General features: G+C 38.4%; 1 protein-coding gene across 1 annotated transcript in view; it reads right to left on the reverse strand.

The window, feature by feature from the left end:
- The window catches only part of cdh13 (cadherin 13, H-cadherin (heart)), a 249822-nt gene that overhangs the window by 148307 nt on the left and 74113 nt on the right, over positions 1-27402 (reverse strand). Inside the window, exon 3 of the mRNA XM_088417738.1 lies at positions 1353-1564. Coding sequence (XP_088273864.1) covers positions 1353-1564 — 212 coding nt within the window. The remainder of the gene's footprint in view (positions 1-1352; positions 1565-27402) is intronic.

Raw genomic sequence — 27402 nt, forward strand, 5'->3', positions numbered from 1 at the left:
CTTTGGAAATCCATTTTTTTTCTCATGAAAAAAAAAGACAAAACAAAGGGACAAACCACCATTCACATCTACAATCATACCTAAGGGCTATTCGCCGTGTTCAATAAACTTACCATGCATGTTTTTGGAACGTGGGAGGAGACCTGAGTGCCTGGAAAAGACCCACGCGAGCATAGGGAGAACATACAAATTCCATACAGGGAGGCTGGAGCGAGCTGAAATTGACCCCGTGACCTTTGAACTGTGAGGCAGACGCGCTAACCATTGTAGATGATTAGCACTTAAAGTACTTTGCATTCTATAAATTGCTTTCGCAAACAATAAACAGCTGTATATTCAGTAAATAAAAACAAGTAATTGCTCTGAGCTCTACTGTATTTTCATGCTAACCGCTTGATGCAAATCGTATGGATGCACTTTCTAAATAGTGTCGAATGAGATAGCACCCTGAGATAGGCCCTTTGTAGTGTTTGTCCCTGTGTAAGATAAAATGTATCATACTTTTCTTGTTTTCACACTGGGATTGATTGGTTAATATGAAGAGAAGACTAAATATACCAGAACATTGTAATAGCTAACTGACGTGACTATGTAGCAGCCAGCGTAGAAAATGAAAAATGAAATTAAGTCAGAACGTACTCATTGCTCAAACACTTTTAAAGAGTTACTTTTTCTTTGTGCTGTCATTTTATTCAGTAATTTAAACATTAAATACAGAACCACGTACAGAAACACGTTGAAAATATGACAAGTGAAATATGCAAATGCTTATCTTTATGTGTAACAAGCAAAAGTAAGTTAGAAAAGTAAAAGTTGGCTGTCAGTAAGGTACAAAGTAGAAGGAAGAAAAAAAACTAAAGCACAGTAATGAAGTATGTGTACTTCACGACTTTCCATTTGTTGGTGTGACATCACTCAAGCACCCTAAGTTCATGTGCTCAGATTTACTATGACATCATTTAAATTTTATTAAGCAGGGTGGGTCGAAGACTGGTTAGTACTTCTGCCTCACATGCTGAGGTTATGAGCTTGCCTTTGGTTCTGGCCTTCCTTGATGGTGCTCCAGTTTTCTCCAACACTCCAAAAACATGCAGAGTAGGTGTACTGGACACTCTAAATTGTACTTATGTGTGATTATAAGTGTGAACGGGTGTTCGATTGACTGGCAAACAGTTCATGGTGTAGCCCGCATAGTGCCCGAAGTCACCTGGGCTACAGCACACTCACGACTCTCCCAGAGGTTAAGCAGTTAGAATAAAAAGGCGGATTTTTGCACTTTAACACACACCCATGCACGCACTCCGACCTACATACACACATAAAGGTTTTGGTTAGGTATTGTGTTTACTCACCTTGAGAACATGTGGTGATTCAAGCGGTGGTAGAGATATGTCAACTTGTGCCACGTCATCTGCATGAGTACTGAGTGCATGGATGAACATGACTGGGCCATTGTATGTCACATCTCGCAGCGGTACCAAATTCAGGTTGCTATCGATGTGGAAGTTGGTATCAGACACCTCAAAGGCCACATCTTCATTACCAGCACAATCATCGAATTCAACTGCAAATAAACGCAAACAGGGAAAATGTAAGATAAGTAAAAAAAAGGAAAAAAGAAAACTTACTGACTAATCGTTATTTTCCTGTGGAAAAGAAAGACAACAATAAAGCAAACTTTGATTTTGACTTTTTGACTTTGGGTTGCAAAAAATGCCTGAAGATGAAAATAAGTTAGCAAAGAATATAGCATGCTCCAAAGATCTTGGCTGCAATAAAAGTGTCAAGAGTGATCAAATTCACATGGGCCCCCAGTAACATTTATGACCTGCTGTTTTGCTTATATTTTCGTTGTTTACACAAAAATCCTGAATCCTGAACTGTGGGCATACAGCGATGCTCTGTGTATGTCAAAAACATTGCTTGGCTTTAACACAGCTTCCAAAAAAAGTACATGATATCTATCTGTAATATTCAATCAGTTATTCTTTAAATTTTACATGCCCTGACATTGTTTAGCAACCGTTTCAGGGCATATCCCACTTACTGCCCAAAGACAGCTGGGATAGGCTCCAGCATGGCTGCATCCCTTGTGAGGACAAGTGGCGAAATGGATGAATGAGTGGATTATGGTTTACTTCAAGTATTTTCATTGTGTACCCATGCATATTGTTTCAGGTGTTCAGTAAAAGTAAATGATATCTATTTGGGTGAAAACAATGTAAAAACGTTGGATTTATATGTATTTGTGAACGTAAAATAATCATAAAATGTGAACTGACTTTGTAGGGTTTCATGTGTGATTCTGTATGGGGACACAATTTCAGCCCTAAAGTTTAGGGCTGAGACAATTGACTTTACTATAATTGCAAATTGACGTATGCCGCCCTTGAATCAAAGGCTATGTCTGTGTTGGTTTGTAGTCACTCCCTTTTTCTAGTACTCGTTTCAGGTTTCTTGCTGATAAAAGCATTTTGGGATGCGGTTCCTTTCAAGTAACCAATAAATGCAGAACAATTTTGCATTCTCTTTATGATTGGCTCTTTGCCCGAATATGCTAGATAATACCATAATTAAAGACATTTTTGGTCAATTCAACCTCAGCAATACTTGTAGAGTATGGTATGTGACAGATGAAATATAGACAGATTTAGACAAATAATGAAACTGTCTTCTATAGTTGTATGGCACGCAGTTATAAATGAGAAACAACATCCACCATTTGAATGTCATGTAAAGCATGATAATGTCAGTGGACATGATTGCTAAATGCACTTTCATTCCCAGCATTCCCTCAGATGTGGGATAGTAAACATGATGGTGTCTTATAGCCTAGGTTTAAACCAATTAGCTGGCTTTTGTTTTCGTGTTACACTTATAATACTGTGATGTGTTTCCATTGAAGTGTAACTGTAGAACCACAGACATGGTGCTGACTTTAAGTGTAAGTACTAAAACAAAAAAAATTACTATGATTGCAGACAGAAGTAGACCAGTGGCTGACAGATGGCCGACCAGAAAAAAAATGGTCAAATGTTTCCCATTAGTGGTGGTGGAAGGTTGACAAAAATACAACGACTGACGGACCGACGATTACAGTTTTGTCTGGTTTGAAAAAATGACAGACTGATGATGACAGAAAGGGGGTGGAGCTCTGACAAATGTCACACGAGTAAAAAAATGTAAGTTGCCCACCTCTGCTTAGCACAACATAATGTGTGCCTCAGTTCTCATCATCGCAAGTGGTGTATAAATGAGCACATATTGGGGTTAAGAAAAGGGATAACTTAAGTCGTATTTTTCATTTTAATTTTTTAAAAGAAATACAGTATTAACTTATTTGTTATTGTGCGTGTTCACATGGCTTTCAAAGACAACATAAAAAAAGAAAAAAACTAATTTGAAGACATTTCATCTTCGTGGCCTGCATGCATTACTATCAATGTTCTTCAAGAAATTTTGCTGGAAAACTTAAAACCTCTGCATGTTTGAATCTCAAGCAAAGATTAGTGATATAACACGATCCAATCACATTTTGTAACTAGTTGAAAAATCCATGCTATTTTCTTTAGCAAATGTATATCATGTTAAAAAAAAATGTTAACAGACACTTTACATAATTAGATCCAAGCATTATATAGAAATGAATCACAATTTCAGTCATTAGATAAGTTAGTGTCAAATATGAAGACCATTCAACATCCAACTTTTCTTTCTTTTTATTTTTTTTTTCTCTCAACCATAGAGCCAGATTTCTCCAGAGAGATTGTGGCAGAATTCAAAATTGCTCAACATGATGGTGATGGACAGGAGGTTACAATGCATTAGAAAGATTTGCTTTGAATTAGGCCTACTTCTCACATGGGAGCATGTCTCGCCTGACCAAGGTGCAATGCTGTCAGGAATACTAACAGACTCCAGGCAGAGCCATCCTTTTTTTTTTTTTATTTTTTTTTTATAACCACTCCCCCATACTGACCTCACTGTTACAACATAATTCCCTTATCCTCCCCCACTGCGGATCCTGGCGTGAGGGATCCCACAGGAAGTGAGCAAGTGTTGATGTGTACACGTGTTGTTGATTACGGAGGCAGGTGCAACAAGGATTCACATTGTGCTGTGAAAGTCTGCGTGGGCCTCATAGTGCAAAACAAAGGAACAACAAGTCTCCAAGTGTCTACCTCAGAACATATGCTCTTTTATTTCACTTCTTTTTAGTGCAGTATGATTTCCATAACTGCTTGGCATTAATTATTTTTGATGGAATACTTACACCATGTGCCTATGATTATAAATGAAAAACCAATACAATAGATACCATTGTTTAACATTTTCCCCAAGGACCACTGAGAAATGTCACATTTGTGAACACAAAAGATAATAGTTCACCAATAATGGATGATATTATTTTAGCTCATCATAAAGAACAAAACATCACACAAAATAGGAAGGTGTAAAATAATCTTCCTCACCATTTCTCTTTGAAACTGAAACCACTGTGGTCAACAGTGAAAAGTCACATTTTTGTCCCTAACCTACATCAAATGTTATCTGTCTTGATACAACTATTTATTCTTCAACATTGGCCATTTAGGTGTAGTTACGGAAACTAAAAATGCATTGAAAAATGTAGTTTGTAAGAAAGCATAAAAAGTGCTTCAGCATAGCGCAGAGGTGCCAGCTCTTATAGTGTGCTTATACTATGGCATTGTTTTCCAACCAGTGGGAGGTGATTACTTTGCACGAGGTATGTAGAAACTCATTAAAGTTCAGGTGACTGATGAAATGAAACTGCACACCATGACTTAGAATAGTTTTATGTTGAGTATTTGGACACCTGTTTAAAGGGCCTAATTTTAAAGTGTCTAAAGTCACTTGATGCACCAAGTCTCTTTTGGGGGGTAAAACAAGTGGTTGGTTTAAATCAGCTCACACTCAGGCAAAGTATGTCTCGTTGTAGGCCAAATGATAAATACAAAGATTATAGAGTGGATTCTCTTGGAAAATTCAAGCGAAGCCAAGCCAGATTTTTCAGATGAGTGGATTCCAATACGGATCCACTGATCTCACCAGAGGTCGATCCCCGGGACCTTCTGGAAACCGCAAAGGTAAGCGGTAACTCGCTAGCTAGCATACGTGTAACAAAGTGCTTTTGTAAATAGAGTGACCACAACTGGACTAGTTCAGTTCTATGGTATTGAATGCCCATGAAATGATATAACCTGGAAGGATGATCGTTTTCAGTGATGCTTCTGTAACACACAGCCAAAAACAAGAACATGTTGTTTTTCAATGTCATTGGCTGGGCTGTGATGAGAGAAGAGGAAGATCAATGTGGAAAATTTGTGCGAATGACGGGTCACCATACAATTACCCAGACAGCAGGCTGGGAGGACACTATGCCAAACACTAGCTGGATTTCTTTCAAACCCACCAAGTCTAAGGCAAATCCTACATGATAATTTAGGGTAACACTGAGTGTGTAAATTTTGCAATGTCCATTTGCATCCAGGAGAATATGAACACAAAACTCACAAAAAACACACTTGCATGCACACATACCTTGTAATAACCGTATTCCTCCGAGTAAAAGTCGACCTCGCTTCTAAGTTGACACCCCCTCCCCCGTTTTACTTCAATTTAAGTTATTTTTACAAAACCTCGATTATAATTTGACCCCTGACTGTAGTGGTTACATAGATCACGGCTGTCCAATTATAACACATGGTGTGTGTTATACAAATGATGAAATTATGGTACATGTAGACGCATTTCATCATTGTATATCAAATATTACACTGTTGCGGTTATGGGGGAGAGGGGGTGGGGCGGAAACAAGACAAATGAGAGGAATTCTGCAAAGGTTGCAACAGTAAAATGAAGTTTTAGTGCTTCACTTTTCTGACACAGCTGAATATTAATTTATGGAAAAGCCCTAAAAGTCATCATGATTATCTGACACGGCTTACTATTCCACGGGTAGTCATCTGCGGACCCATTCAATATGTTTTAAAATGGAGGTCTTCGGAGTTGATTTGTTGATCATCTTACTTGGGATAGCGTTCTTTCCCCAAGTGACGACTGTTGTGATATTAGAGTGTGCAACGTTGCTCTTTATTTTCCTCCCCCCATCTGCCTTGTAAATGACATATTACTTATTTTTGCATTCAAATGTATGTAATTCAAACACAGATATGTGGAAAAAATTGATATGCGGTTATAAAGTGACCCCAAAAAAAACAAAAAATTGTTAGTATGTTGTCAAGTGTGAATATATATATATATATATATATATATATATATATATATATATATATATATATATATATATATATATATATATATATATAATATAATTTCACAAAAGCTCAATTTCTCCTAATTTTGGTGTCACTCAAATGACCTATATTCTAATAGTGACTACTAAAGAACAGAATAAGGTAGAATCACATGTTAACTTTCTAATTAAAACATGAAATCCAGTCTTTCATACCAACGTTAATGTAGAAATACCACGCAATATTCTGAGTGAAAATGATCAAAATTTGCTGGCACTCTAGGGGTTGCCTTTTCGGATTAACGATTAGCACTGAGAGAGTTAATCAGTAACTCTTTTTTTTTTTTTTTTGGTGTTTTTTAACTGTGGTATGTTGTTGGTTGTTTACTGTGGTAACATTATAGGCAAGTGGAGATCGTCGAGTTCCTTAGGAACATATTGTGCACACTAAGATCTCCTACATCAACACCAGCAAATCTGTTTCTTTATACCATGTCAAGGGCTGCATATGGACATCTGTTCTACATAATATGTGTTGTATAATTTATGTGTGCATCCTCATCATTTGATGGTGTTTTGTAGCTGGATCCTGTGAGTGTCTGCAGGTTATACAGTTACATGACAGGACAGATGTAGTTTGTATTTAAAAAAAACAAAAAAACAAAAAAAAACCTCAACATAAGACCGCAGACTATTTATTTTTCTAACACTTATGAGAGCCCTCATTGTTAAAAGGAGTACATTGTTAGGATTTAAAACCCACTTGTTCCGTTAGTCATCCAATCCTCCCACTATGTTTTGTGAAAACAATGACTTGAAAACCTTAATCCATTCACATTTGCCCTTATTAAAATAACACCAAGCGCACAAAGCAGTTATGGTTAATGCTGCTACACTTTAAAATTAATAGTCTGAACTCTACCGGAGCAGTCATTTAGTACACTTAACCTTTGTGACTGTTATGTTGGCTGTCTTTTATCTCTCCAGCTGCAGACTATTTTAAAGTCCTCCCTTCAAACAGATTACATTTTTTTTACACCATCTAGAAGGGCACTAGATACAGATAGCAAAAACAGTCAGTAGAAATTGAAGTCACAAAAACATGAGGACGTTGCGCAATAGCAACAAACTCAATGAGCTTCATATTCTCTTATAGCCAAGGCTTAGTCTCAATATTCAACTCAGATATGTACGCATTCATTCCCATCCCCTTTCCAAGCCTCAGATTTATTTCAATAATACACTCTTTAGTCTACAAATTGCAGTGCCAAACAGTGTCAGTGCCATTTCAAAGGAAGCCAAAGAGTGTTTGATGGTATTCTAACGCTGTCAGGTTTTGGAGGGTGGGGGTGATTTCGAAAGGGAGCATGGTGAGCTGGCGCCTTTGAAGTCAGACAACAATGACAGAACACAACTTAGCCCACTTACCACCAACACGACTGATTTCCTTTCAAAGTTCGAGCCCACGCAACTGAGAAAAAAACATGGATTAGGGTCACCAAAATCCCACACTGAAGACAACTACAAAATATGACGTGTAGCGTGTTGCTAGATGGATAATAGTTCATGTTAGGCCAAAACCTCTTATGAAGACTGATCATTAAAGATTTGGCGCATGGAAATGTAGTAATTGTTGCTGAGGAGGTGCCCCTTTGCTTCTTAATCTGTGCTTTGCCCCAGACTGCTCAATGTGCGCCACCATTGATGCAAGTATCTTCACGCTGATGCCTCACTGAGATGCATGAACTTTTCTGTGTATAATTGGGTTTGAACTCTATGTACATGGATCATATAGAAAGTTGAGTTTTATCCTCAGGGGAAAAATGAATAAATAAATACTTACTGTAATTCATAATAATTTCCCAAATATGAGACGCACTTGCGTATAAGATGCACCTTGTGGTTAAATTCTGGTATTTTCTCATCTTATGTAAACCCTTCATATTTGCTTGTGTTCATATCCAAACGTTTAATATTTATTGTGTGTTAAGACTGTGTCAGATTTCCCACCATTGTGAGCTGTCAGTGAATGCCTCACCAGTGTAATGTTGAATGCACTGCAAGCAGTTATTTTTCCTTTTCTTCCTGACATGGTTCGAGTTCATTTTACCATAAATACCTGAAGTTGAGCAGCATCCATATTTCACCAATTTTATGTGTATTTTATTAATTTTATGATGTGCGAATTTGCCAAAAAAAAACACAGTTAATAAACGAGTCAAACTGAATACCTTTCAATGTTCTCTAACCAGTGCACTCTTAATTGAATCAGTTTGAGACATCTTAACTTGTATATGATCCTCTTCATTTTAATAATATTCCTGTGAACAAGGATGGACCCGGGCAGTGATTCAACCTGTTCGCTTCTTTAATTAGAATTAATGGCATGACAACCTCAGCCAACACAAACTGCTGCCTGGAACAGGCACTTGCTCTAACAGCCAATTGACGTCCCTATCTAGCTTTTCCCATTACGGTAGTTATTGTAAGCTAGAATATGGCTAATATAAAAACACATATCTGTGCGTCAAAACATGGTGTTGTTCATTCCCGTTCCGTCCCTGAGCTGTAGACAGGGGACACGGGGGAAGTCCTCCTTCCAGGGCCGGAGTTGCCCTCGGAGTAAAACGGCCCCCGCACGCTGGCTTAAATCAGAGCGCGCCGACAAATTAGGCTGCAGAGAGGAAGGGTTGACATAAGTCGGCACTTTTATTATGTCCAAAACACAGCACACTACTAGTCTCCGGTCCACCTCACAACAACCTTCTCGCCTGCCGTGCATGTGCGCCTGGTGTTCAATTAAAAGGAAAAAAAAAAAATAAATTAACATTTATCGGACACAGCCATGTTATTGGGCTTAGGTTTGGGGAAAAAGTGTGTCTTATATTTGGGGAATTATGGTACGTATTCATCTCTTAAACATCATTCTTTATATGATGTTACATTCCATCCTTCCATTTTCTACTGCTCATCTGGGGTTGGGTCGCAGGTCCTGTAGCTTCAGCAGGAAAGCCCAGACTTTCCTTTCCACAGCCACTTCATCCAGCTCCTGTGGGGGATCCCCTGGCAAGAGCTATAGTCTCTCCAGCATGTCCTGGGTCATCCTCAGGGCCTCCTCTCTGTGGAAGATGCTTGGAACACCTCACCAAGGAGAAGTTCTGGAGGCACCCTAACCAGCCACCTCAACAGGTTCATCTCAAAGCGGGGGAGCAGCAACTTGACACTGGCACAGCTAGACCGAGCTTTTCACCCTATCAAAGGGAAAACCTGGACACCGTGTGGAATGAACTCATTTCAGCCGCTTGTATTCGGAGTCTTCGGAGGTCTGAACCCACAGCTCGTGTCCATAGGTGAAGGCAGGAACGTAGATCAACCGAGATAAACCGAGAACTTCGTCTTCGGACTTAGCTCCTTCTTTACCATGACAGACCGTTACAGAGTCCGAATCACAGCAGACGCTGCACCAATCGCCTGTCAATCTCCTGTTCTAATCTACCCTCACTTACTTGTGAACAGACCCCGAGGTACTTAAACACTTCCACTTGGGGCAGCACCTCATCTCCAAACCAGAGAGAGCACTCAGAAAGAAAAAAAAACCAAACCTTTTGTTCACAGCAAATTACTTATTTTGATAATTTGGACTGGAGGGCACCTGTTAGTTCATAAGTATTTGGTGAGGAAATAGCATTCTAACATGGTTAAAACTTCCAAAAGTTGAAGTTTCACAATACAGGCCCAAAAACACTTTAAAAATGCCACTGATATTAATTGTCGGTGATCTGGTTTTAAAACTATATTTAAAAAAAAATGTCACAAGCATTAGAAGTAAAACTGTGAAGCACTGACTCATTTATTTGAGGCACAGAAATTGTCTGTTGAATCAACAGCTTAAAATGTGTTCAAGCTGATTATGATAAGCTGGCACTCACGAAGTGGATCAGTCACCAACAGCTTAGTGGCTGACAAGTAACTACAAACAGTGCACAATCAATGCGAGTTTAGCACTCAAGATGGCTTATTCCAATCGTACATAGCTACCACTCACCATGTACAATGAGATGCTTTTGTTTGCTGGGGAATACAAGGCTACAGAGCTAATAGATTGTCTTGCACTCTGATCAGTCAGTCTCAATATCGAGGAAGGCGTCTCCACTACTGATTTGTTTTGCTGTGTCATGATTTCCTTAAATTAATTAAATGTAAAAGGGACAAACAAAAGTGGTTGCCAACAGAAACTAAGGCATTATTACAAGGATAGAAGAGCCAGTGCAGTGTACCATCTTTCAGACCATCAGTGATAGATCAGCAAAAGATTGATTATGGTCTCACTGTTTTATCGAGGCGAAATTAAAAAGGAACAACAAACGTTTTGTTTTTGCAGAAGGAAAAAGGCATACATACGAAGGCATTGTTTTACCTGTAACCAGTAAATCAATGCAAAATGTGTCATACAGAATAACCATTCTGCATTGATACACTGTCAAAACTGCCCAATATGTGATGGCCCAAATTGACAGAAATCACACAGTAATGACTTTGCTTTGATTATTGTTTCAATTTCTGTTCAATTTCCTCAAATCATCAGCCTCATGTCGGGACAAATCTCATCAAGACTCTCACAAGTTTTGGTTAAACTGAAGTCAACTTGAGTCGAGTGGGTCACGTGAGGAGAACATAAAAGTAAGTGGAGAAGTATATATCTTATATAATAATGATGATAATAATAATTAAAAAAAAAAATAGAAAACTACCAGTAATCTTGAAAAACTAGACTTGGAAATACCGGGAAGACATCTTGAGACATTTTTAGCACATGACATTATTAGAACCTGGAGCTTAAATACTGTAGCGACGACATGAACCGTGATACATCAAGGAACAAATCAGACACAATACAAGAACCTACAGTATAAGACAAAGATGATAAAAACAAACATGGCAAATGTGACAAATATGATAATTATGACTAATGTGAAAAATGCAGGACTGTAGCAACTACATAGAAACATACAGAATCTCAGCTCCCAAATAATTGGTTCATTTGGTTTGGTAACACTTGGGACAAGACTCACAAGGTTACTTGAAGTATTGTATTTGTAGTTAAACATGGAGCAGGATGTCTCTCTCTTCTAACCCTTCTAGCACTAGCACACATGAAAATTAGAGGCAATGTATTGTAATTGTCATGTTTTCTCCTTACTGTGTTGTTGTTTTTTTTGTCTGCAGGGAGACGGTGATTACTAGGGGGCGGAGCCACCGGCCACACACCTGATGTCCATTTGCCATCATGGGCTTTTTAAGTGCTGCCAGAACAGGGGAACGACGCCCGATTATTCACCACTGGCTGTGCTTTTCTGTGCCCGTATTCTGCCCAAGTTTTCGGCATTCGTTATTCTGAGTTCTTGTATTTTGTTAGTGCTTTTCTCGTCAGAGTGTTTTGGAGTATTCTTTCCTTTGCTCCGCTCCCCTCTCGTGCGTGCGAGTCATTTATAAGAAAAAAATATTTTCAATGTCTCTTTTTGTTGTACTTTATATTTGAGAGCGTTTCAGTTGTACTTTGAATTTCTGTGTTTTTGTTCCCACACTTTGTGTGCACCCTTTTTTTAATAAATGTTAGTGAGGAACTGAGAGACTCCGATCAGTGTGGGTGTCCAAATTATCCTGCTACTCCGGGTTACGGGACATAACAGCAATGCTCTTTTTTACTCATCCAACTTGTGAAAAACCTGGCCTGTTGTTTTGATGTATAACACAGTGTGGAGGGTTTGCATTTAAACCTAGTCTCTGTGATGCAAATGCACCTTCAAAAACATAGATATAGTAAGCTACATGAATTGCAAGAAAATCACTTGCAATAATTACATAAAATAAACTAAAAGAAATAAAAGATTGCAATGGTAATCTCATGGCGGCATGGAGGGATGTCACAATATTGCCAAACAATTCAACTGGGCCAAAGTAACAATGGACAATGAAATCCAGTTCTTGTTCATGAAACAAATATAATACCTCCGCTCCATCTTGGCCCTCCCGCTTTACCGCATGATTTAATGAATGCGCAGTGCCTCTCGATTCACAGCTGCACCACAATAGCGAGGTGGCAGATATCAGCAACTCCAGATGCTGTGGCCACATTGCTGGAACCAAGCCAGGCTAAAATGCTGTGACTAATTTCTAAACAGTTTACACTTGCAATCATGTGTATGTTCTCTATGCTAAATTAAATTAGTACAATGTCCATCTCTCTGAAATTAGGCTTGCTATATTGTAACCCCAGTTTGAAACCTCGCCTTTAGTTGATTTGTGAGCTCAGCGCATCGCAAAACAAGCTAAACAAGAAAGAGATCAAACTTATTTAACAAGCATCAGTGTTATTTATCTGCCACACTTTTCTGTGCATTTTCATGACAAGCTGCAGAACCTTAGTTTAATACCACCCGTGTTTACCAGGATGCAAAACAGACACCTTTTCTCTACGCTGTCTCTAAACAGTCACAAACACCAACAAAAGGCAAGACACGGTGAATAAGGTGCTCATTATCGCAGGCAGTGCTTTGTCTGGCAATAGAGATTGCCCTTCTGGTGTTTTGATTGGGAATGCATGTATCCACCTGATGCATAAAGCGTTGGTTGAGAATTTAAATATTATGAATCTTTATTAGTGCTTATATAAGCGTTCCTTTAAAACACCACTTCAGAAGTTGTAATACCTGCACACCCAATGACCTGTTTTATAAGAATAATTTAAACTAACATGCATGAGCACATCGGTGCATCAAGATAGCCTCAACACTTTCTTGAGTAGGTGACAACAACGATGGAGTAAAGAACATACAAAAATAGTATTAGTTTAAGCATGAATCCTAGCTTAAATTGTATTTATCATCCTAATCATTATCCTCCAAGGAGAATTTGATATATTGTTTCAGATAGTGTATTTCTCAGGCTCACTTATATTAAATAACATTACTTGAGTCAAGCAAATAGATGTGGTGAGTAGGGTTGTCACAGCCATTTATTGAGCACAAATAATAAAAACCAACAACCAAGTTCCATGGAACATTGCAAAGTTGTAGCACCTATTAAATCTAGGGGGCTACTCAAGAAAAACAGAAAAGTTCCATAGCACCCCAGAATATAAATGTACCAGCCCATCTTTTCCTACTTTACTAGATGTGACTTTGTAAGTGTTGTTTATGTTGTGCTTTGATAAAAACTGATGTACAATTTAATGTGAAGGGAACAACAACCACAACGAGGCACAAAACTTTGGGGCGAATTCAGTGCTTTACTGAGTGCATTTCCTACTTCATCCTCAGAAAATGTAATTGGTAACAGTGTAGATGACCTGATAGCAAGTAATACCATCTGTCAACTGGACTAAACTACTCCCAAGTAATAGAAAGGGAATTTGTCTTCTTTTACTTCTGCGTTCCCACCATAACTCATGGACTAACACGATTTTTTTCTCCTCCTTTTTCAGTCGGCTGCTCAACTTTATTTGAGCAGTGTGAGCTATGGATGACAAGTTATTTTTACCTCTACACTGCATCAATTCTTTGAACGCAAAGAGCACTTTTTTTTATTAATAAAAGAAAAAAAAAAGAACTGGATGTCTCCAATTGTTTCAAATTTGAATGAGCTATCAAGTCTGCCTTTAGACATTAAAATAAGTAATGGAAAGAAGAATGGTTCAAACAGACATTTTATGTTTATTAAGTCCAAAAATGTTGCATTTATTGTTGTGAATGTTGTGCCAAAACATTTTCGTTTCTCAAAACGATTCTTCCATCCCTCAGGGGTAGAACCACATTTATCAGTCAATCAAGGACATTCATTCACACATAGATGCAGTAGGACTAATTAAGAGTTTTCAGTTAACCTACTGCAAAATCATTTAAAAAAGGAAAATAAAAACTGCAAACTCTGCCCGGGAATGAGTTGAAATTTTTACTCAGAACCTCTAACAGCAGTATCTATTTTGTCACTTCTTGTATTGCTGAAGCTCAGTTTCTGGCATTCTTCTTTACATTTTAGTGCTACAAAGTTTTATCTATGTTCTCCATCTGGACAAAAATAGACCACCGAAAGACTTCTTTTCTGAAATATGTAATCACACTCGGTTAGCGCTTTTATAAAGTATGCTTTTGGTACACTGAGGGAGCTCTAAATTTGATGTCAAGAGCATAAAATGTGCCTCTGACCCAGTCTCATTTCCAGAAAGCCCCAAAGTCCACAAGGACTCGCCACTGTCATGCTGTGAAGTGCTGGCAGGATTCTGTGTGGAGCTTTAGAGTCGTTTATGCATTTCTCATTATGCTTTCCAATTCTGCAGTGCTGCTTCCACTTGAGGGAATTATCACTTGAGAGTATTCTGGCATTACAGACATCACAGCAAAATAACTAAACCAGCCAATAAGACATTCCAAAGTACGCATTAATTATTTGGTCGGAAAGTACAATTATATATACAGATTGTACGGTAAGTATTGTAAAATGATGTGCCCATCAGGCAAAGCTTTATATGTGGCAAATGATGGCTTGAAGATTGCTACACAGTAGCACAACACTACAAATGACACAAGCGTTGGCCCTTCGGTTCATTCAGTTGTATTAGTCCTCTCATTTGCGTCCCTGCATCCTAGAAGCATCATTTTTGGCAGGAACGCATACTTTCAAATCAGTGACACGTAATCATTTTCCATTTACTCTTTTATAAACTTGGCCATTTACGAACATTTTTTTACAACTTTGTTTACCATTGATTTAATCTCAAAGCTCACGTTGTCTCATTTTTACCTGAGATGTGACAGTTAGTCTGTTGGGTGGTCTGATTTGAAATCGTTATTCAAACGATCTCCACTAGAATGTGCTAGCAGTTTATAGATTGATATTAACACCTTGATGACAGGAAAAAAAGAGTGTGTTCATTACGTTCCGTTGCTCTGCAAACTTAATTGTTAAAAAAAGAGGCAGAAATGGAACTTTCATGAATCTGTGAATTCATGACATGAATGATCTCGTTAATGGAAAAAAATGCCTCTTAAAGTGCTGTCTTTAGACAACATCAACTCTGCATTTTTTTTTATTTATTTATTTTTTGTGCCAGTGACAAGTAAAATAATATGCAAGCAGATAACAATAAGCCAGAGAGTAAAATTTGAAAATGAAACACAGATCAAAAACAGGAACAAAACAGACATGTTGAAACTAAACAAATGAACACTCAAAGCAAAAAGCTGACTTTTCTAGCAAAATGGATTAAGTTATATCGATGGTTGATGATGACGGCTGCAACATGCAAGTTCATTTTATTTAATCAAATTTACTAAGACATTTGTTAATATTATCAGTTGTTGGTTTTTGCCCAAATGAGCACTGACAGCGCATGTACAGAACATACATTGTTTTTATCCACCACAACCTGAGTCCATGTGTAGAGAATCAACTTAATCAATTTTAAAAAAACAAAAACAAAAAAACAGATTCATCATTTATAAGGGATCTTTCCTGCACACAATCTGAAATCTATGTGGATCATACACAAGGTATTGTAAAGGCAGTATATAAGCTTCTTGATTGAAGGGCTCATAGTGGATGAGGGGATTTTTGACCGTTTACACAGGAGGAACACAGATGGAAAAAATGTGCCGTTCGTTTGTACACTGTTTATTTAGAGACAAAAAGAGAAAGGCTGGCTTGTCATATTTGTTTTCAAAGTGACATCAATAAACATGGACAAGATATTTAAATTTTAAGTTTTAATTTGGTTATCAAGGATTCACTTCACTGGGTTGAAAGCTTATCGTGATAACAATCTTCCATACAGCTTTAAAATGCTATATGTTCAAATGATGTTCTTTAGATTCCACCCTTTATTTCTTCATCTTCATCAAAATCATACAAGACGTTTAATTATACACTTTGCCAAGGGGAAATGCACTCTAAACCTGTGGTGTCCAAACTACATCCCGGTGGGCCTTTGAAGTCTGCAGCATACTCAAAATAAATTTTGACATATTACTTCAAAGAGTAATAGCAAAGTATAACAGTAGGCTGCGCTAGAAGAGTGAAAAGAAAACAATACTTGCCTCATCACCGTTAACAGAAAGACTTGAATTATTTGTATTTTTTAAAGGATCGTGTCGTAGAAATTCAACTTTTTAAAACGTTTAACCTCGTTACAATGATAATTTCTCACCCCAATGGGTTGTGTCTCTTCATTGATGTGAATTTCAATTAATTCATTGCTTATTCTGCACTCTTACCACCACCCCGCCTGAGTACATAAACATAACTTATGAACAGCATTATGATGATAGAAGGCCCTCATACTGCCTATACACCGCCCCTGTACTGCCCGTGCAGTAAATACATGCCCACCTTATCCATGGGGACGTTCACGTTATGACTTTCATTTTCATTCCGGATTGGGGAGGAGAAATTTCCTACCGAGTTGGCTAAGTAAAAAACAACGTTTCAATTATTCCTTACAAGGTTTTACTGTTGAAAATGTTCAAGTGGTGAAAATAAGTGTTTGGCAGCACACGGCTGGACAATTTACATTTGGATTATATAATTCAATCGTAGGCGGAACTTTTGTTATGCGTAGTGGTTTCCTGAGGGCACCGATTTAATAGGAGGAACGGGTTTTACTGTGTGTGCTCTTTTGTTACGTCTTTTGCTTTGTTGGCATTTCGGGTCATTTCAACGTCAATAAAACGCCTGACTTTGGCTTCTTTATTCACTCCTTCTCTGACTTCCATTATTGGTCGCAACTACGTTAGCTTTTTTGTTGTTGTTTCCTAGTGGCGATCGACTTTAGAACAATCCCCTGAAGAGGGCGCGGCAGCCAGGGCGGGGTTTTAGTGAAAATGCCGTCTCACTTCCCAGTTAGAAATCCAGCCACCAAAAATCTCATATTTTATGAGAAATCAAATTTCCATTGCACCTAAACATTCCATCATTTACAATTACTTTGTATATTTAACCATGGAAAGCTTAAAGTGCCATTATATACGGCTAAATTACATACGTATGAGCAACTGCTTGTGAGATTGATTTTTACAATTCTTAATAAGATAAAGTAGATTTGGGAAAGTCCCGCTCTAAACTAAATCAACCCAAGTGGCTGCTGGAAATGGAGCTTGTGACTTGAATGTAGCTTAAAGGGGTTTCATTCTCAAACGTAAGCATATGCTGTATGGAGCCTGTGACAGTGCAAGACTGCACGCTTGCAATATATGGCAACAGATGCTACATTAAGATTTGACGTGACCATAAAAAAGCTAAGCTTTCAAACTTAAACCTTAATGTGTCACCAAAGAAACACATCTTATGGTTTAGTTCTAAGGCAGACCACTGCAGGGTAGGGAATATGCTGCATATAATAGTGTTTGCATTTCACAACAAAACAGAAAGCTGCATTTACTGCCAACTGCAGTGACACTAAAACTTGTCCGTCAAACACTGGTGCTGAGTCTATCCTATTCCTACACATGCAAGAATACATGAGCACATTTTCTCACGCACAGCGAACATACTGTAATTTAGCAAATAAAGCCAAATCAATAAATGCATTTTGGGATTTGGGATCGATAAACTCTCAGGAAAGCTATGTCCTTCAGGTTGGTGATTCAGAGATTACTCAGCATTTATTTTTCCAGTGACGCAAAAACCATGCATGCATGTGAGAAATTGATTTTTTTTTTCCTTCTGTTGTCCAAATTAAATTTCAGACATATAGTACCAGTCAAAAGTTTGTAACAAACTCTAAGTTAGTTTTTTTTTTTTTTTCCCCTGATTTGTAGATTAATAATAATTTAGTTGAATTATGAAAAAAAAACATTGTTTTGTTTCGGTAAAGGTTTTGTTTTTTTTCCCTCAAATTACAATATGTTTAATCGTTTAGGTTGTTTAAAGAATGAACCTGCTCTCACCAGATTTTAGTTTAGTCTCACTTGTTATTCTGTCCAAATCATTGATACCCACACATATATTTATAAGTGAAAGAAGAGGCAGCACTTGTCGAGTGTCACCTTTCAACATAGTTATTGTGCAAAGACTAACAGCTAATTACACGTGTGAGGCGGCGCAAACAAATGCAATGTCATCTCAACAACCCATCAGTTCTATTTTTGAGTAAACCATTATCAACAACAAACTCCAACTTGCTGGATGTTTGTGGTGTCAGAAGGAATAGACATTCTAAAAAACATACTAAAAGCTTTCTTATGTCTTGGCAGGAGAAAACAACTCGTGCTCATGAACAGAATAATACTTTTCATGCTGCATGGAACACTGACAGACAAGAAATGGAGAGTAGGCTACAAAATAATGAGGTGCATGGAGATGACAATGAAAGACAATCCCGTAGGATGTTTGTTAGCTATCCTCTGCAGTTGCAATGCAGCATACATTATAAATATATCAAATTTAGCATGAAATCATCAATCAAGATGGTGTTGCATTTACTCACATTTCGGATCGGTGGAGCAGTGGTTAGCACATCCGCCTAACACTTTAGAAACCTGAGCTCAAATCCACCTGACTCCGGCTTTACTTTGTGGAGTTTGCGTGCTCTCCCCTAGCCCGTGTGGCTTCTCTCCTTGCGCTCCGTCTTCATCCCACAATTCAAAAACATGCATGGCAGGCGTATTTGACATACTGATGTGTCCTTTAGTGTAATTGGGTGGGCCTCTGTGTGACCCGAGATTGGCTAGCAACCAGTTTAGGGTGTCCCCTTCCTCCTGACCAAGTCAGATGGGATAGACACTAGCAAGCTTTGCGAGGGTAAGCGGCTCTAGACCTGGCTCTCCTGTGTGGAGTTTGCATGTTCTGCCCATGCCTCTGCTTTCTCCGGGCACTCCGTTTTCCTCCCATATTCCAAAAACATGCATGGTAGATGATATGTAATGGTTGTTCATCGTTGTGTACGCTACAATTGGCTGGCAAAAAATTCCAGGTGTAACCCGCCGACTACCCCAAGACAGCTGGGAAAGTCTTTTGCATGCCCACAACCCTCATGGGGCTAAGTAGTTTCAGTTTTGGTTGTATGTATTTAAAAATCCATTTAAATGACAAATTTTGAAAGTATTGTACAGTATAACAATGACAATCAAAAATTGAATGCATTTTTTAAAAGATAATCTACATAATATTATTGGTAACATGGTAGCAAATGTGGTCTCTTCATGCTTCCCCCAATGCTAGATAATTTGTACAACATTATTTATTTATTTATTTTTTCAGAGCATGTACATCCAACTTCTACTACCTAGGCCCCAACAATTACCTTTATTGATCAATTATCAATAATACATTTGAGGGGCAATATTAGAAGAGCTGGGTGATTATATGATAGAGAATCACGACCTTGTATGACCAGCAGCGAGAATATGTATGTACTCAATCAGATGCGGTGGAAATTTGCATGACTGCAGTCAATGTGAGTCCAGCTTTTTCTTTTAACGTCATCTGTTTGCAAGTTGAAGTAAACAGAATAGTCAAACAAACAAAAGAAGTAGTACAGAAAACGGAACTGAAACAATGAACCGCGCTGAAGGTTTAGCGAATTACTGAAATCTCAAGACCAATGTGGAGAAAGTTGAGCCGCTGTGCAAGGTCTTCTTCTCCTTTCGGCTTTTCTCTTTTGAGGTCACTACACCGAATCAACTGCATCGTTCCAATCGAGCCAGCTTTTGATTGTGCGCATTTGCAAGTACCAATAAATGTTGTATAAAGACGCATGGTTTAATATTTTTTTAAATGTACTTTTTAAGATATATTTATAATTTGTGAGGGGTAGTTTAGTAGTTCACTGTGCATCTCATATTGTTCCACATGCGTAGTATTGTTTAAAAATGTTTGAAACATTTGAAAACAGTTTATTACAGTTTATTGCTTATGTTAAGAAAAGGTTACATTCAATGCAAATTATTTGCTCTCAGGACCAATTACTTAAAACTGGCCATTTAAAAGCAATAATGTAAAGCCAGTTATAACCCCCTGTACTTGTCTCAAATGATCCGAGGCAAAAAATGTTGGGGAATCATTGCTTAAAAGGATTTAACGTGTTTTTCAGACTATAAGATGGAAAAAAAATATATTTTTGTCACGGATAAACTGCTCCTGACTATAAGCAAGGGGTTGTAGCACCAGATATTAAGGCAGAAAGATAGGATATGAAGTTTTTTTTTTTTTAAATAGTCTAAAAAATATGCTATTCATTTACCGACTTGCTCCCCAAATGGTACTTGGTTTTACCCGGGAATAGCCTGACTAATTACAAATGAAACTATTGAATAAAGATTCTATGTCGCGCTAATCCATGGGAGTGCTGATCAAGTTCAAACTAATCTAACTAGAAGCCAAGACCTGCCAAAAAATGGTTAAAAAAGTAATGCAGTATTAATCTTGACAGTTCGTTTCTGCTTGCCAAAATGGGCTTGCTTCAAAAGGCGCAATTAAATCTTCTGTTACTAATTGATGAATAGCCTCTAAGTGAACAGCCTGCGTTGAATTAAACATGTAGAATATATTCCAGGAGTGCTGTTTGTTGGACCTGCCGGATGAACTGCAATTAGCATCAGAAATGTAATTTTGTTTTTCCTGTGGTATAATCGGTGCACGTAGTTGTGTCATGGTTACGGGAAGGAAGTGGATGTTAACGTGTTTAGGAAGTAGACGGAAGACAGACACATAGACAACGAGCGTGCAATCATTGCCAATTGTACACTGATTGCAGATGGCCGCTTTGCACTCCTGTTGGCAGGCTCGTGGATCAGTCGGACACTAAGCGGCAGGTGGGCTGACAGAATGGCGAGCTATCAGAATGGCGCATCAGGCAACGCGAATACGACAACGACATGCGGGCCAAAAATATGCATTTGATTACCTACAATGTAGTCCCTCACTAGGGCAAGTGGTAGCAAAGATAGAGTTGAGTCAAACACTCAGCAATCAATACTCCAAAAGGCGAACTGCACCATGGGCTGACCATCACTCAATCACAAACGAATTGTGACTGGGGACATTTCACGTGAGTCAATTATGTTTCACTTTGCCTAACTTTGGTCAAGTTCTGCAGGCTATACAGATTGCAATACAAAAATCCTGCTAATTTTTAACAATTATTTGACCCAAAAACCATCTTAATCAAACCCTACATCAGTTACCATATAATATTCATTATTTCATTCATATCTTATTCAGCGTGTAATTGTCTGCAAGAAAGAGTGATCCTATTGTCAACTTGAATCATAAAGACAGAATAGTTTTTATTCTCCTTTTCGGTGCTTTGACTGATGTATTTCAGGAGTTTGTTTCATAGTCGCTGTTTGTTTCATAGTCAAATATTATAAATAATTAGAGGGAAACGTTTCCAAAACGTACTTCATATTTGCTAACTAATCTTATGTAAAAACACCTGCCCAGTTCCAGACCATACCCGCCTGCATACTCATACAAAGTAATGGCCTTTCTGGTAATTACAGTCATTCGTCAAAAGAACACCTTGATTTATTGTCAAATTAAAAATACAGCAGAAAAAAAAAGACTGGAAGTCACTGTTACTGCAGTGACAGAATGTGATTAATGCTTTGCTATTACAAGACTGAGAGCGGCATGATCCGGATATACACCCTGGTAGGCACAGAAGGGTGAGTGGGAACATCAATGCATGCAACCACTCTTTGGATGATGGAATAGGCGTGAGCCCTGGTGCAACTTGGAAGGGCGGGGTGGAGTCGAATTGCTAAATTTAGTAAGTGGAGCATTAGTGGCCCGGGTTTTTAGTTTGTAAAAGTGCTACAGATCTCACATACGGATCTATCAATGGCAGATGATTATTCCCTTCAGTTAGAATTCACCTTTCTTTTGAATGTAATACATAAAAAAAACATTGAGCCTAAAAACAGGCAAACAAGAAGAAAAGTTCCAACACAGGAAAGAAACCTCTAAAACTGTCTCCAATGTGGCATTATGGATTAATGAAACAAGGATAACTCCCTTAACAGAGTGTACTTCCTTCCAGCCTGGCAGGAGTGAAACATAAATCATCGCAAAGTCAAAAGCAAATTCAGGAGCAGAGAGGGGGCAATAAAAGAGCAATGAGAGATGTTTCACCAATTTATCAATATCCGAAAGACTTTCTGACTTCAATTACTTTTGAAATTTCAGGATGATAAAAAAAAGAAGTCAGCAGGGGCTCAGGAGAGAGACGTGGACTGTGCCAGCCAGTAGATCTTTGGTGTTCACTCCATATGGCTTTGGGCCCCACGCCAACCAGGGGAGCCTCACATCCTGCTGCTGAGCATCAAATAGCAGATTTGCCTCCTAATTCCAAGCCCGGAGAGACCCTCATTCATGTCATTTATTTTGCAAGTCGAGGAATTCAAAGCTTGTGAGTGAGCGGATAAAAAAGTTGGACCGTCAGGACCTTACTTGCGCCCTGCAGGATACAAAGTAGTTATCCTCATTTCTTCACCTTATCTCATCATTTATCTGACTTGCCCTCCAGTCCCTGCAATGCTGCTCTGATATTAATGCACAGCAATAATAACAATCATCATCATGCATAATTTTAAGGTCTCATGCATAATTTTAAGATCTCAGTTTTAAATGACCTTGCAATAGTCCTGCTCAGTGGCAAGTCCTTAACAATTGTACAATTGTATCTGAAAGAATTCTGTGCTGGTGGGCATCTTTGGGAGGGATGCAACCAAAGTAGCGTCTTATTGAAATTAGCTAAACAACAACACAATCGTAAAATATACTACACAATTGTCATGTTTCTGCACAATGACAGCAGAACACACAAAGGGAAGTGGAAGGCAAAATCTTTCAGTACTGACCATTGCTTGGTTTTCACAACATACCTCCCATACAGCAATGTTTTTGTTTGTTTTTCGAGTGGGGGCACTCGAGAAAGGTAGTTTTAGAATATGGATGGGGAAGATAAAACATTCTACTCTTTTGCGGGAAATAGCATTGTCGTAACTGTTGCACTCTTGGTGGCAGAATAAATGTCTTGCAAGACTGCAATGTTTGAATTCAGGAGCAAAAAACAGAAGTAACAATTTTTATTAAAAGTCATCCTTACCAATGCAGATATTTTGTATGCAACCGTGTGGAATATGAAAACAATTTAAGGATTGCAAAATACACTTACGGAGGGGGTCAGGTGTGAGTCAAGGGGAAAAACATATATGTGATACAATTTCACAAAATAAGGCTTATGTATCCAAAAATGAAAATTGAGGTATTGAAATATATTAATTCTACACTTAATTCCCATCAAAAAAATATATAATCTGTGTCGGTAGCTAAGAAATGGACACATTTACAGCAATTTGAATGTTGCCTAGTTTTGAAACAACAACAACAACAACAACAACAAAAAACACATTTCCAGTTCTGGCTCATTCAGCTTGTCTATAGAAACCAATACCTTAGGGGAAATATATTGAGCATGTAAAAACATCTTCTGAGATTTTGAAACATTAAAGTCTGAGGAGGTTTGACATTTCAACAAATTTACCTAGACAAAAATGGTTCTTTGGCCTGAACACCAACAACGTTTCCATTGAGCTTGTAATTCATTCCTTCGGTATCATCTTCCACAGTTTGCTTGTTTTACTGTTTGTGTGTGTTTATTTAATGTCAAATAAATCGCTTTAACAGGAAATTTGATGTAAGAGTTTTGTGTCAAGACATGATTTGCTATATACAAATACAATTTTGATGACTTTTCAATGGTTCAACACAGTATTGTTTTTATTTGTTTTTATTTTAATTAATTACACACTAACACTGCAATAAAAGCCAGTAACAGTTACAGGAGTGTAACCTAGCACCAGAAGTGAGTCGGAGGAAGAGGGAATGTTTGCACATTGTATGCAAATGTGCTGTATCGTTGTACATGACCATTAGCTAATATGGATGCCCTTGGGATTCGATTTGCACCAACAGGTATCCCAGCCTCCGATTGTAATTATATAGAGAGGTCTATGGTAGGTGGCAAAGGGCTGAGCTGAATTTACATAAATCTGCATGTGTCACCAGGCTTGGCTGCAGCTGCTGACATTTAGAATGAAACGCAAAAACACTCATTTGTTTATTTATTTATTTATTCTTTTTTTTTTATTTAATCTAAGAGTAATGTAATGTGATGTGTGTGTGTGTGTGCGCGTGCGTGCGTGTGTGCGTTTTAATTGTACCATCAATTTTCCTACACAATTGCATGTTCAGCATACTGTACGTATCTACAATCATTGGCATAGATATTGTTCCTTAACAGACATCATTAATTTTAATTGACACTGTGATGCAGTGGGGTTTTTATTCAACATGAACATGTTAAACAACATTTTTCTACATGTTGAAAAATAGAAACTTGAAGAAAATGACATGACAAAGCCAGAGTATTAGAGTTTTGAGCCCTTTTAAATGTCTTACATACCTCACTTGTCAACCTTTGTTCCACAGTGGCGAAATGTGCATTAGAAACCATTTTTTTTTTTTTTTTCCATCTCTGGTTGTCTGCTTTAACAGGCACCTGCAGTGTGGGGCCAATCAAATTGTCACTTTCCAATATAACTTTGCTCCTGCAGCATTACCACAGGTAATGTGGCTAACATGTTATCATATGCTAATTTCACAGAGCATTTTATATGATATCGTTCAAGGGAGGATGCAAACCATCTAGCCTGCTCAATTGTGTAGTGTTTTCATTTAGCAAAGGTTCAGTGCTAATTTGAAAGTGCTCGTTCATTTACAAAGCGCAGATGCCCGCACTGTTGATTCTGAAGGCTTTGGCTGATTTCATACAGACTGGCGACGCAAGTTAGCTGAATTCTGATTGGATAAAAACGGAAAAACACTACACGGTGTAGCTTGGTTGATCTGCTTAAATGGTGTATATATTAAAAAAACGGAGCCAGAGATGGGGACCTTTAGCAGAAAAAAATAAATATATCTGCTAGCCTTTTAAACCCTTCAGTCACAATAACTAAAGGAGAAAAAAACGTTAACCAAGTCATTGAAATTTCCTTATGCTATGCCAGTGTTTCAGTGCAAGTGGTACTGCACTATTGGATGCATTTAAAGATCAACAAATGTTGGCGTGCATGTACAACCACTTGCAAATTAGAGTTGATATTACACCTTACTATTTTATAGAATGTTACTTGGGCTGTCGGATGAATACGCTGTGAATGTATTTGAGGAGCCGCAGCTGAGATGGAGATCCTTGGTGTCCATTTGTGGCTGCATTTTAGAATGACTGTGACTGTGACCACAATTTGCCGACCACAATGATCACCATGACAATCAAAAAGGTATTCTCTATCGTGTGTGCTTCATAGTCAAGGCATACCTCACAGTCTTGTGAGGTTGAGTTGTGTCACTGATCCCCCCCCCCCCACTGGTTTCAAATCAGATGGGTGGTATTTTACAGGAGGTTAGAAAGATGGATTTCCCCGGCTGCGTGGTAATTAGAGTTTTGTATTTTTGTTGTTTGTAACTTGTCAGTCAACAATAGTCTGTCAACAAAATAAAAATGTAAACATGAAGGCACAGTGCGATCCCGATGGCATGTGGATGCATGCACAATACAGTACATTCATACATGTGCTAACAAATGCATGGTTCAGTCCATAGCCTGTGAGCAGAGAGACCACCACAGTGGGAGGTGTTTCTGCTGACAGAAACATATCCCAGGTAATGGAACCACTCTGTCGTCCCACGGCAGACCACTAAAGCAGAACTGAGCTCTGTCTCCTACTACACGCTCCACTGAGCCTCCAGATGACAAAACGCTTCACTGAGTGGCCAAAATCAAACAAAATAAAGTTTAAAAAAAGGTGGGTGAAAAAGATTGGATGTGGAAGAATTGCTTTTTGCTGTGTAGGTTGGAAATGTTTCTTGAAAGAAAAACAAGTGCTTGTAAAAGCCCGAGGCCATTCTGGATTCTTGTGACAAGATAAAAGTATTAAAAGTCGAAAACATCCTTTGCATTTAGATGCAATTAATTATGCCAAAGCAGGAATTAAAATTCCGCTGGACATATACACATGCACAAAGGAGGCACGTATAGACACGTAAAGATGTAACGTAAAAGATAACGCATTGTATATACCCGTCATTTTTACGGAAATAAAACAACATAGAAATGGCCAGAACATCTCGTGACTTGGTTAAATCAGACTGGAACGCACCATCACAAAAGTTATCAACTCACACACCTGCTCACTTAGCGAACTAGAAAAGACACGGAAGCTGTTTACAAATAAGAACCATGGTCTCAGATTTGGAGGTGATGATTCTCTTCCCAGCCACCTTGCACTCAACTGCAAATGTCTCCAATGAGAATCAAAGCACAGCGTGATAAAAATAACAGAACCCCATTCTCTGCAAAAAAAAAACCGGACCCCTTCAGCTCCACTTGAAAACAGAGTCAATAATAGCACTGAACAGAATCTATTCTATGATAAGAGGCTAAATACTCCCCCTGGAGTCAATTCCTCAATAGGAGTGACTCTGACCTTGCAACAAACACCGGTTGTACATAGGCCAAAGAGTTCATAGGAAGGCATATGGTTGCTCATACGAAGCACAGAACTCCCCAAAGAACATGGGGCATGCTCAAGCACCTACTCTATGTCCACAAAGCACAGGCTTGGTGGGCAAACTCACATGGACCCTCAAGGAACCTGCTGGTCTACTGTTGCATGGCTTGGATGAGAATCACCTTGCTCCTCTTGAAATTTCTGAATTTGACTTCCTGATATGTCCTCATCTCCAGCACCCCTGAATAAACCTCAGCACCTAAACTGAGGAGCGTGGACCCTCTGGTATCCCCACTTAAGAAGAATCACAACCAAGTCTACCAGACAGCATTGTTTGGTGTGTGGTGGGCTTTAAGTATCCAAATGCTGACTGTGCCTTGCAGAGAGATATCATAGAATCCAGGCGAGGGGCATATTAGAACAAATGATATTTGCTATCTTCATAAGGTTTATCAAGTCTTTCCACATCAATGTTTGTTGTAATGAGTGAAAGGTAAAAAAAATAATCTTAGTTTCAGTCTTAAATGCCCACCATCTCACACATAAACATACACATTT

The sequence above is a fragment of the Hippichthys cyanospilos genome, chromosome 6 (genome assembly GCF_059441005.1).
Source record: "Hippichthys cyanospilos isolate Australia breed blue-spotted pipefish chromosome 6, RoL_Hcya_1.0, whole genome shotgun sequence".
NCBI classification, from domain to species: Eukaryota; Metazoa; Chordata; class Actinopteri; order Syngnathiformes; family Syngnathidae; genus Hippichthys; species Hippichthys cyanospilos.